Source organism: Tympanuchus pallidicinctus, unplaced genomic scaffold, assembly GCF_026119805.1.
Source record: "Tympanuchus pallidicinctus isolate F22 unplaced genomic scaffold, pur_lepc_1.0 scaffold23, whole genome shotgun sequence".
In the NCBI taxonomy this organism is placed as follows: domain Eukaryota; kingdom Metazoa; phylum Chordata; class Aves; order Galliformes; family Phasianidae; genus Tympanuchus; species Tympanuchus pallidicinctus.
Window position 1 is genome coordinate 3457344 of NW_026294740.1, and position 10460 is coordinate 3467803.

The 10460-nt window shown below is 49.2% G+C and overlaps 1 protein-coding gene across 1 annotated transcript; it reads right to left on the minus strand.

Moving 5' to 3' along the window:
• Nucleotides 1-7559: 7559 nt before the first annotated feature.
• LOC128083153 (urotensin-2 receptor-like) lies at nucleotides 7560-10460 on the minus strand. Its single transcript, XM_052688125.1, has one exon. It carries the CDS (start codon nucleotides 10420-10422, stop codon nucleotides 9331-9333), a length of 1092 nt encoding a protein of 363 aa, XP_052544085.1. The 5' UTR covers nucleotides 10423-10460; the 3' UTR covers nucleotides 7560-9330.

Consider the following 10460-nt stretch of genomic DNA (forward strand, 5'->3'; position numbering starts at 1 on the left):
GCTTGGTGGGGACTGATGTCACACCTGCAGGCATAACGGTGAAAAGTGAAGCTGGCAGCTGGCCCAAAGGCTCCAGCAGATGGGAATCCCTCCATGTGGACAGACGAAACAGGTTTTTAGAGACAATTCATGAAGTACTGAGAGTTGAGAACAGTGTTTCTACAGCCACCCTCTGCTGATAGAGCTCTGTAGCTGCTTTGTGTTCTGCTGTTTCCCTGGGGACAAAGAGAGAACACCCCCTAACTCTCCTCTCCTTGAAATCATAGGGCTCCCACAGAGCTGCTTTATGGCTGACCCTCTTCTCAAAAAAGCAACATACAAAGCTAGATCACACCAGGAGATTCCCTGTCCCCTTGGCAGCCAGGACTCAGGACAAATGCATTAATTGCTTGACTTGTTATCATTCCAGATCACTTGTTCTGCCTGTTTGGGAGTTACATTCCTCAACAGGTTTGGATTCAATTTCATTCAACAGTTTTGTAACCACGGGTAACTGCAGCAGTGACGTGGCTGTGCTCTGCTGTGAGGAGGCTGTCATGGTTGTCAGGTTTTAAAATCAACCTGCTTTGACAGCTCTTCTGCTTTGCAGAATTCACCTTGCAGAGTCTGCTTTGAAAAAGCTGGTAAAATTATTTTAGTGTTTGAAGCGTTTAATCTAAAAGGAAAAGAAGAGTAGCAGTTCATGAGTGCCTTTGTGAAAGACTGATAGGTTTCCAGAGATACAGAGATTCTTTTTAGGGAGTACACATTAGAATAAGTTTACTTTGTTCCAGGGCATATTGTGAAGGATGAGGTTCAGTACACTTCATTTTGTGCTTGGATTGGAGGAGCCCATAAATTGTAGAGGTTTTGGAAGTGCCAAAGGCAGATAAGTCTGCCTGTGGTCAACAAAGGTTGCTAGGCTTTGCTTTTTCTTCTCCTTCCTTTCTGAATATCTGCAGCATTGTTGTTAACTAATAATTCTGAATTAAGCTGTATTCATCTTGATTCCAGTGGTATCTCTTCTTTATGTCCTTTCCTCAAAACTGTTCCAAATAGTCTTCAAAAGAAATCAGTTACAAGCCTGCCTGAGCTCTCATACAGATACCTGACATTCTTCATGCAAGTAAAATCACGACAATAAGCTGTAAAGGATTTATTATTTTTTTCAGTCTTGTGCACCGCCGTGCCCAAAGGCCCTGGAAGTTTGTCCTTGCTCCAGAAAGCCTCTCTGGGTGATAAATGAGCAGGTGCCACCAGTGGAAGGCAGAGAGCGGAGTTCCTGCTTCCCACCGGCAGTGCTGGTAAGCAAAGGTTTTCAAACCCCGGTAAGGTGAGAGCTGTTTTGGAAAGATAAAATCAGCAGCAATTAAACGAGCTCTTAATTAACCAAATATTCCCCCTGCTTGGCTTTCCAAATTATTCAATAACTGAACAATTATAATGAGCTCAGCAAGTAATTACAATCCATAACAGACCGTGCCCTCGCCAACTGCAGCTTTCTCAGCACGAGCCGTGAACATGCCAGGAAATGAAGCCTGTGAGGTGTGAGTCAAACAGCTGAAAACAGGAACAAACCACCTCGTTTTGGAGGTGGTGGGAGGAAAACTGCTGCCTCCATCCCAACTCTGTGCTGAATCCTTAAGTGTGCAGTCCAAGACTTAGAAACCATCACAAACAATGAGAGTGGATCAAATTTGCAGTGCTATCTCTTCAAGGATGCTTTGGCAAAGCAGGACAAAGCAGGGCTTAAGCTGGAGCAGCAGCCATGGAAATGTCCTGTTTTGCCCCCAGCTAAGCAGACTGGAGCTGTGGGATGCAGATTCCTTGGCTGGAGCTGCAGGATTTGCTGGGAGCAGTCATGCAGTGCCTACTTTGTGGTTACGCTGTGGAAATCAATAGAGACTTCTGCCTTCTCCCCAGGCAGCAAGAAGCAACAGACATGAGAGGTACAACACTTCCCCAGAGCCTCACAACTCTCTCTCTGTATGTTTTGGGGTCTGGTGGGGGCATTTTCACTCTGGAGGATGGAAGGAGGGACTGCAGCATGAGGCAAAGCAAGGATGGAGTACACAGAGACCAAAGAAGTATGGAAGATTAAAACAAGAGCACCAAAGGCAGCAACACGCTGAAAGCAAAATGAGTCTACTGAACAAACAAACTGAATCCACCATCCTTCTGTAAATGCTGCTCAGAATGAGGGGAATGTGACACTGTTCAGGTACAGGTCCTGGGCTGAAGTCAGTAATTATCCACAGACAGGGCCTGAAACACACACCTCACAGCTCCTTAAGATAAACATCTACTGCAGAATGTGAGAGAAGATGGAAGGCCTGTTAAGATGCCGCTTTGATGCTTTTCCTTTTTCCTTTCTGGTGCCCTCCCTATTTCCATGCACTTCCTAGCAGGATGTGGTTGCTGCAGCACAGCACTTCCAGCCTCGGGCAGTTTCCCTGTGATCCCATTTGGGTTAATGAGCAATATGCTGTGGCACACTAAACCTGTTTCACCTTTGCCTTGTGCAGGTAGCAGAGCCCTCTGCCCACGCTGGGCCCCCTCTGGGGCTGTGTGCATGACAGTGGTACTGGGGGATGTGAGAAGTTTTCCCAGGCTTAAAGCTTTTTTTCTCTTGCTTTTTATTGAACTAAACCCCAAACTTGTTGCTGTTCCCCCTCCTCTATATAACACATAAATGGTGAATTCTCAGGCTCCCCAATGCTTGGTAGAGAGAAGATTCACTTGGATGGAGGGAGGGAAAAGAGCGGGTGCTGTTCCAGCTGTGCCTCCACTTAAACAGGAGCTACAGAGTTCTCCCCATCACTTTCTCATCCCCCCTAAGAGAAGATGCTGTGGAGACAGAGGCAGCACTCGGAAATCCAGAAGACCTGTGCCACAACAAACTTGTGTCTGTATTAAAACAAACAAAGTAAAGCAGCAAAGCAAAGCTACTCAGCTGCTGTTTGCTGAGTGTGGGCAATTACTTGTGCTGTGCTGTGCCTACTGCAGGAGGAGGCTCCTTGATTTAATCATTCCAAACAGATGGCAAGAACACAATGACAGGGAGCGATGCCCTCACCTCTGCTGGTCCCACCACTCCCAACCCGTGACATGGGGAGGAAGAGGCTGCCAGGAGGTGAAGAGCAGAGTTTGCTCCCTGCCATACCTCCTGCTCTTGGCTCTCACTAGCAGAAGTGTGGAGCAGCAGTGCCACGAAATAATGATGCTTTTATCAGGAGCATCGTTCCAGCCGTGCTCCCTGAGACGCCAGCCAAGCACAGCTGCCATGGCTGCAGGCTGAGCGATAATCTTCACTCCCTGCCTGCCATTAATCTAAAAATGGATGAGGAGTTCTTCTGGTACACAAACATTCCCTCCGTTCAACCACTAAAAGCCAACTGGAATCCCAAGCTGTCCCTAAAAGGAGAGCGCTTTACTGCTGTGCATAATATCTCTCATCTGAGGATCTCAAAGCATTTCACACGTGTCGCTGGTGTCTTAAAACACTTGTGCAAAGCATGGAAACCACATCGCTGGTTTATAGGCAGCAATGGGTGGCTTCTACAAGGTCACACAGAGAGTCCCTGGGGTTGTGAAGGAGCAGCCGGGGCTTCCCACCTCCTCCCATGGCTGATAATCTCCCCAGCTCAGATGTCAAGCGCTGCCCAGATAGGTGTACAGCATCACAGCGCTTGTAAATGTGGGCTTTATTGGCTATCTTGTTCTAAGCCTGCCTGGGATACTTATCAGCAGCCTTCAGGATGAATGGCCTCACGATGAGAGTCCTGTTGCCAATGATGGGAAGGAGGATAACTGTACATTGAGAGGGATCAGATAACTGCTGCCTTGTGCTGCTGCTGTTGCTCCTGAGCCCTGACACTGAAGCTGCTTTCAAAACATGGGGGTGGAGGTAACTCAGAAGAACGGCATCACAACTGGAGCCTAAGATATTCCCTTCTACAGCGTTGAATGAAGGAAAACAACCTCTTATGAAAGAAAAAGCAGAAACTCAACGTATCTGTAGGGTTTTCTAATGCAGTGTCACCTCCTGGGGGGCTTCTTGCATGAGCTGCCCCTATAGTTCCCAAATGTGAAGGCAAGACGTGAAACTAAATGGCTTAGAAGTGTTATGAGTTTGATGGAAGCCTCTGATGAGGTTTGCAGGAGCACGTATGTGAAGCACTAACTGTCTCCAGAACTCGGTGTTTATGGACACAGCACATTTAGATTCAGGAATCTGCCTTGCTTTGTTTGGATGAATTCATATTTGTTTTTAGTTAAGAATTCAGGAGCTGAATTCAAGATCCTAACGGGCGTGCACAAGGAAAGGCTGACAGCACCATAGTGAGACGTGGCCGAAATGAGCTCAGCAGCTCTCACTTCTTCCTTATCAGCTCCATTTTGCTTTGAGAGCTGTGCTGTGCCATATGCAGCTGATAGCACTGGGTGGGTTGGCATTGTGTACCCTTATTTGTTACTTTTCCTCCAGATAACTTGATGGAGGATCTGGGGAGGTTCTTTCCCAATATGGAAGAGATTCAGCAAACTCTTCACCTTGCTCCTTGCTGGAGAAGCATTCCTAGTGTTTACAAAAATACTTCGTTTACACAAAAAATGAAATGACCTGTGAGTTCTAAGGAGGATCACAAACACAGAGCCTCAATGCCAGAAGAATTCTTCAGAATTCCTTTTTCCCTTTTATAATTATACCTTTTCTTGGGAAACAGGGGAGGGGAGAGGAGGAAAACGCTGCCAGTTTTGCTTCAGTATGCCCCATTGGGAGCCTTCTCCCTGGGGCCAGGAGGCTGCACTGGGACCATGGATCACTGGGCTCAGCTCTGAGCACGCAAAGCCCACCAGGCTTCATGAAACTCCACGCCATCCACCTCCCCCCATGGAACTTTGCTGCCAGAGATGCATGCTTTCCCTCTGCTGTGCTTTAGGTACATTTCTCATCAAGGACAAAGAAGCTTGTATCACCGTAATAGTAATTATTTTAAAGAGAACTTATTTCCTGAGAAGCTGCTGCTAGAATTCTGAAGGGAAAGCAATAGCTGTCCTGTCCTTGTTCGTTGCAGAGGAGTTGGGCTTTAAGGGTCACAGTATCATAGAATCACCAAGTTTGGAAAGAATCCTCCAAGTTCATCCACTCCAACCACCCACCCACCACCAACACCTCCCCACTAAGCCACATCCCTCACTTCGACATCTGAATGTTTCTCAAACACCTCCAGGGATGGTGACTGCACCACATCCCTCAGCAGGCCATTCCAGCACCCAGCCACTCTTTTGGAGAAGAGTCGTTTCCAACTCACATGGTTCTGTGATTTCTTACAAGCCATAGCAATCACCTCTAAGTCTCTGGAATTCCCCAGAAAAACTGACAGTAGCAAGTATATAAAATGGCAAAAAGACACCTGGCCAAGCTGCAGTCAGTCATCAAGCCTGGGTGTTTCCATGTGTGCTGCTAGCAAGGCTGTGCAGAATGATGGGAATAAGTCAGTCTGGGTTTGCAAAGGAAGAAATATGGGAGAGCAAAGTTAGCACTTGGGAGTGGGCTTCTGTGCATAACAGACTCACTTTGTCCAGAAGATGCTGCAGTAATGTTATATTTTAAAGAAATTAAAAGCTCTCATGTAGTCAGGTTGAAAACCCTAAAAATAAAAAGCTCATTTTCTTCCTGAGAACCTCAGGCTGGAAGAGAGCTGCTGCCACCAGAGGGACTCCCAAGTACGACGGCCGACAGTGGGGCTGACTTCAGGATTTCCCTCATCTGCTCTCTTAGGTTGCATGGAAGTTCATGCAATTTCTGTTCTGACCACGCTGATGGGGCACAGATGGTGCACTGACTTCTGGGCACAGCAAATGTGTCACCTTGCCCAGTCTCCTCAGCTAATGCACCCAGCCCTGCAAGGTACAAAGTGCTCATAAAACCACCTCTATTTCATGGGATTTCCTGGTATTCAGACATACAATAGGCACTTAATAACATTTAAAACGTTAATGATTTGCTTGTATTCAGGACTAAGTGGCAACGTGAGGTTTTGAAGCATTTACCACAAACACGCTGTTAAAAAGCGCAGAAGAACGCGATGAAAAATGTGTGATTCAAGGTGAAGCCTGCAGAAAATCAGCGAGACTCAAATATGTTCTCCAGGGCATGGGGGGAATGAGCGCTCTCACTTGTCTCATGAAGCACAGCCTTTTCTCTTTTCAAGTGAAAACAGAGAAACTGCTGTTACTGCAGTTGGTGCTCCCTTAGATCAAAGGAAGGAACGAGCTCTTGAGCGCTTTTCTTTCACTGTCTGCTGGTTTTGGTGTTGTGTTCTGGGGAGACAGAGGGGACAGTGAGCCATGAAACCTGAAAGCCAAAGGGTGCTGCAGAAAACTTCTCATGACAAAGCTGTTTTCCTTCCTTCGTAATAATGTCTGGAGTTTTGCAGTGAGAACCCAGAGTTCTACACTCTCCCCAAATGTGCTGGGTGAGCAAAGCTGCCCCATATGGGAATCCTATAAGATGTGTCAGCCACAGACAGCACTCTGTGCCATGGACACGAGGCAACCATCCCACTCCAGAGTCATCCACCAGGCTGATTTGGTTTTGCTGTTAGACAATGTGAAGACAGTCTCCTGATGCAAGCATACAGAGAATCGTCCAGGCTTCCCATCCACAGACGAGAGGAACTCAAGTTCAAACACCCACCCTGGCAGGATATTTATTAAGCAGTCAGAGCTACTGCCTTTTGGCAGTGCAGCAGCTCCAACGAGACAATAAGAGAGATGCTGTTTATACAGTCCACCTCTTAAACTGCACTCTGGTTCCTGGGAGTAGGGGAGATTCCAAGGAGCCGCGTTCCCAATGCTCTGCACCCGGCTGAGCACCTGGGAGGATGCAGTGTTGCACACTGTGCTGCTAACGGGCTGGCATTCATCATACACAGCAGTGTCCTCTGATTGCTGGCCAGTTTGGCTTGTTAAACAGGCTCTCCCCTGCCCAAATGACATGCTTTATGGTGCCTGTTAGTTTACTGGTTCTTTGCAGGGTAAGAGCATGCGGGTTCACAAGAGCCCAATGGCAGAGAGAAGCAGCTCTGAGTGGGAAATGAGATGAGTGACAAACACACAGCATTTCACCTTCCATCTGGATGCTCCCCATCAGCCCCTTGATGCTGACTGCGCTGAGGCTGCAGCACAGTCCTGCTGGAGACAGCGAGGGCATGGCCACACAAAGTCACCCCACAGTGTGTTAGGACTGTGTAAGCTTAATCTGCTCTTATTTCTTTTCCCAAGCACAGCTCCTTCCCAGTTTCCCCTGCTTGCTGATAATGATGCTTTTAGTCTCGTTGGCACTAGATGTTTTTGCATGTGATTTTTCTTAGGCAGGAAGCCTACTCCCTAATGCTCCTCTTGATACCCCTACAGCTCTCCAATCACCTGCTTCCATTATGCACCTGGTGAAATATACACTATTCCTATGGAGTAAGCATCCGTCCTATGGTCATGCTGTGGGGGGACGGTGGCCTTTCAAGGACCTTCCCCTTGGGCCAAGCACTGGAAACCAAACCATCAGCACTGTGGTGGGTTTTTCTTATGCTCAGAGGGCATCACAGCACAGCACAGCATGTCTTGGGGATGACACGTGTGTTCCAACCTTCTGCCCTTATCATAGAATCGTAGAATCAAAGAATCACAGAATGGCCTGGGTTGAAAAGGACCACGATGCTCATCTAGTTTCAACCCCCCTGCTATGTGCAGGGTTCCAACCACCAGACCAGGCTGCCCAGACCCACATCCAGCCTGGGCTATGCTAAGGTTTAGAATCGTAGAATCACAGAATCATGGAATGGTTTGGGTTGGAAGGGACCTTTGAGATCATCTAGTTCCAACCTTCCTGCTACAGGCAGGGACACCTCCCTGTAGACCAGGGCTTATCTCTGTTGCTCTTACAGGGCAGTGACTTCCAGCCTCAGAAATAGGAAGGAAAGGGAAAGGAACAATGGCTTCAGAATGAATAATAATTAGAAATGAATTAGTTCCTGAAGAGTTGTTCTTTTCAAGTGGTGAAGGCTGTTCTACCCTACCAATTCCCAGCAAGAACTGTGCTCCAGTGCCCCTTGTTGCTAAGGGAGTTGGCACCATCAGGTTCACTCCTACCACCCAGCCTGGAGAGCAGCAAAGTGGTCGCCAGTGGTTCAAACAAAGTTCCTGTGGTTAGAAGTAATATATGGCAATGCTAAGATCAGTTACTTATTCCCCCTCCCCAAAAGCACCCCCAAACCTGCACCGGTGTGAAGAATGCCTGATTGCTGGCACAGAAATGTGTTTCCCTGGTCTTCATCCTATACTTGCCCTGAGGGGATTATTTTTTTCCCCTGGTAAATGCGTCCCTCTGGACTGGGAGGGGGCACCTGGTGGAGGTCCATACTTTGTGTTATGAACAGACGTGTTACAGTTTACAGGCATTTCTAACATCTGTGGAGGAAGTTTTGCACTAGATGCAACGTGGGAAGAGAATGAGCAAAATACATGGAGGCAAAATGCTTGTGAGGAAATGTCATGAATCTATGGGTTCCTTCTGTGAGTCTCAGGATACAAGTTTCAGTTATTTTGGAGCCTCAGGTCTTTGAGTGATGGCATTATAACAATTCCTGTTTTCCCTTCCAAAGTAAATTTTCAGATTTTTCAAACTGTTGTCTGCAGAGAAAGGGTCTGAGTCAAAAAAACAAAAACAAAAACAAAACCCCCCAAACAGTGGGAAATTAAAATAATCTTGGATAGAACACCTGAAATATTACAAGTCTGTGTAGATAACCCTGTGGTTTCTGAATGTTTAGAGTTTGCAGTGCTGCTACAGTGAATTTTAAAAGAGTTGCTTTAATCCTGAGCTGTAGTGCACCATAATGTGACAGGAAATAGAAAAAGGGGCTTAAGGGTCTCCTTAGGCACACTTGGAACACATAACAGGGATATACAGGGCAAACCCAGGGCTTGCAGCTAAATTAAGTTGGACAGGACAATTCCAGACCTTTTCTGTAGCCTGAGGACAGCAGAGGAATCGCGCAGGAGGAACCACACAGAGCACAGCTTGAAAGGAGTTTTCTGAAGAAAGTATCCACCTCACTGTCCTTACCCAAACCAGAGGGATTCGCCCACCCCAGCTGCTGGCAGGACTCCCCGGACAGCCCCAAGCCAGAAAAAATCAAAAAAACATCTCACTGTATTCCAGCACACACAGCTGCTTACAGTGACCAGCAGACAGGAGGTGTGAGGACCCTGTAGGGCAAAGGGTGCCCAAAGCCCTACCTCGGCCAGACGCTCTTCTGGTCCTGATGTCTGCTGAGAGCCTCCTCTTCCTCACTTGTCCTTCAGCGTGGCCATGCCCAGGGCCTCCGAGCTGTAGTCGTACTGGTTGCTGGAGGACATGGAGCGTCCCCAGGAGCACTGCAGGTTGGAGCCCCTCTTGCGAAAGGAGGAGGTGAACCTGTAGAAGTTGCGGTGCCGGTTGCGCAGGTACTCCCGGTAGTTTTTGGTGAGCAGGGTGTAGAGGAAGGGGTTGATGCAGCTGTTGCTGTAGGTCAGGCAGGTCACCAGGTAGTTAATGCACTTTTGGGTTTGGGTAGTGAGCTGCAGGGGGCTGCTGTAGAGTCGCACCAGCTGCCAGATCCAAAAAGGCAGGAAGCACGCCCAGAAGACCAGCACGATGCTGAAAATCATGATGAGGACCTTCTGCCGCGGGGACCTCTTGCTCTTCTCCTTGTGGGGCGGGTTCCGCTGGGACTCCAGGTAGGTCCTGGCCAGGCGCGTGTAGAGGAAGCCGATGATGATGCCGGGGGCCATGATGCTGGTGCTGAACAGCACCGTCAGGTAGGTCCGGTAGGCGTCCATGCTCCAGGTGGGCGCGCACATCCTCTTCACCTTGCCCTCCGCCTTGCTCCCCTCGGTCAGGGTGACCATCAGCATCATGGGCAGAGTGAGGAGCAGCGACACCGACCAGACGGCGCCCGCCGTCACCTTCCTGTATCCGCGTGAGCGCTTCAGGGTGTCCAGGGGCCGCGTGACGGCCAGGTAGCGCTCGGTGCACATCAAGGTGAGGGTGAAGATGCTGGCGTGCATGGTGAGCAGGTCCAGGCTGAGCAGGATGCGGCACCCCAGGTCTCCAAAGTACCAGTCCTGGGCCAGGTAGGTGCAGACGATGAAGGGGATGGTGGAGAGGTAGAGCAGGTCGGCCAGGGCCAGGCTGACGATGGAGCTGTACATGGGGGCGGCGCAGCGCGCCGAGTGGCACATCACCACCAGCGTGTACACGTTGCCCGCCACCCCGGCCACGTACATCACCGACAGCACCGTCCCGAAGTCCGACGGGATGAGCAGAGGGCCGCCCTCGGGGGGGCCGCCACCGCCCGCCGTCCCGTTGTCCCCCGCCGCCGCCGTCCCGTTGGGCTCCATAGGCGGCGGCGGCGGCCCCACAGCCTCGCGACGGCTCC

Excerpts from the sequence above, each read along its gene's own strand:
- LOC128083153 (XM_052688125.1), bottom strand. The coding sequence starts at position 10,422 with ATGGAGCCCAACGGGACGGCGGCGGCGGGGGACAACGGGACGGCGGGC.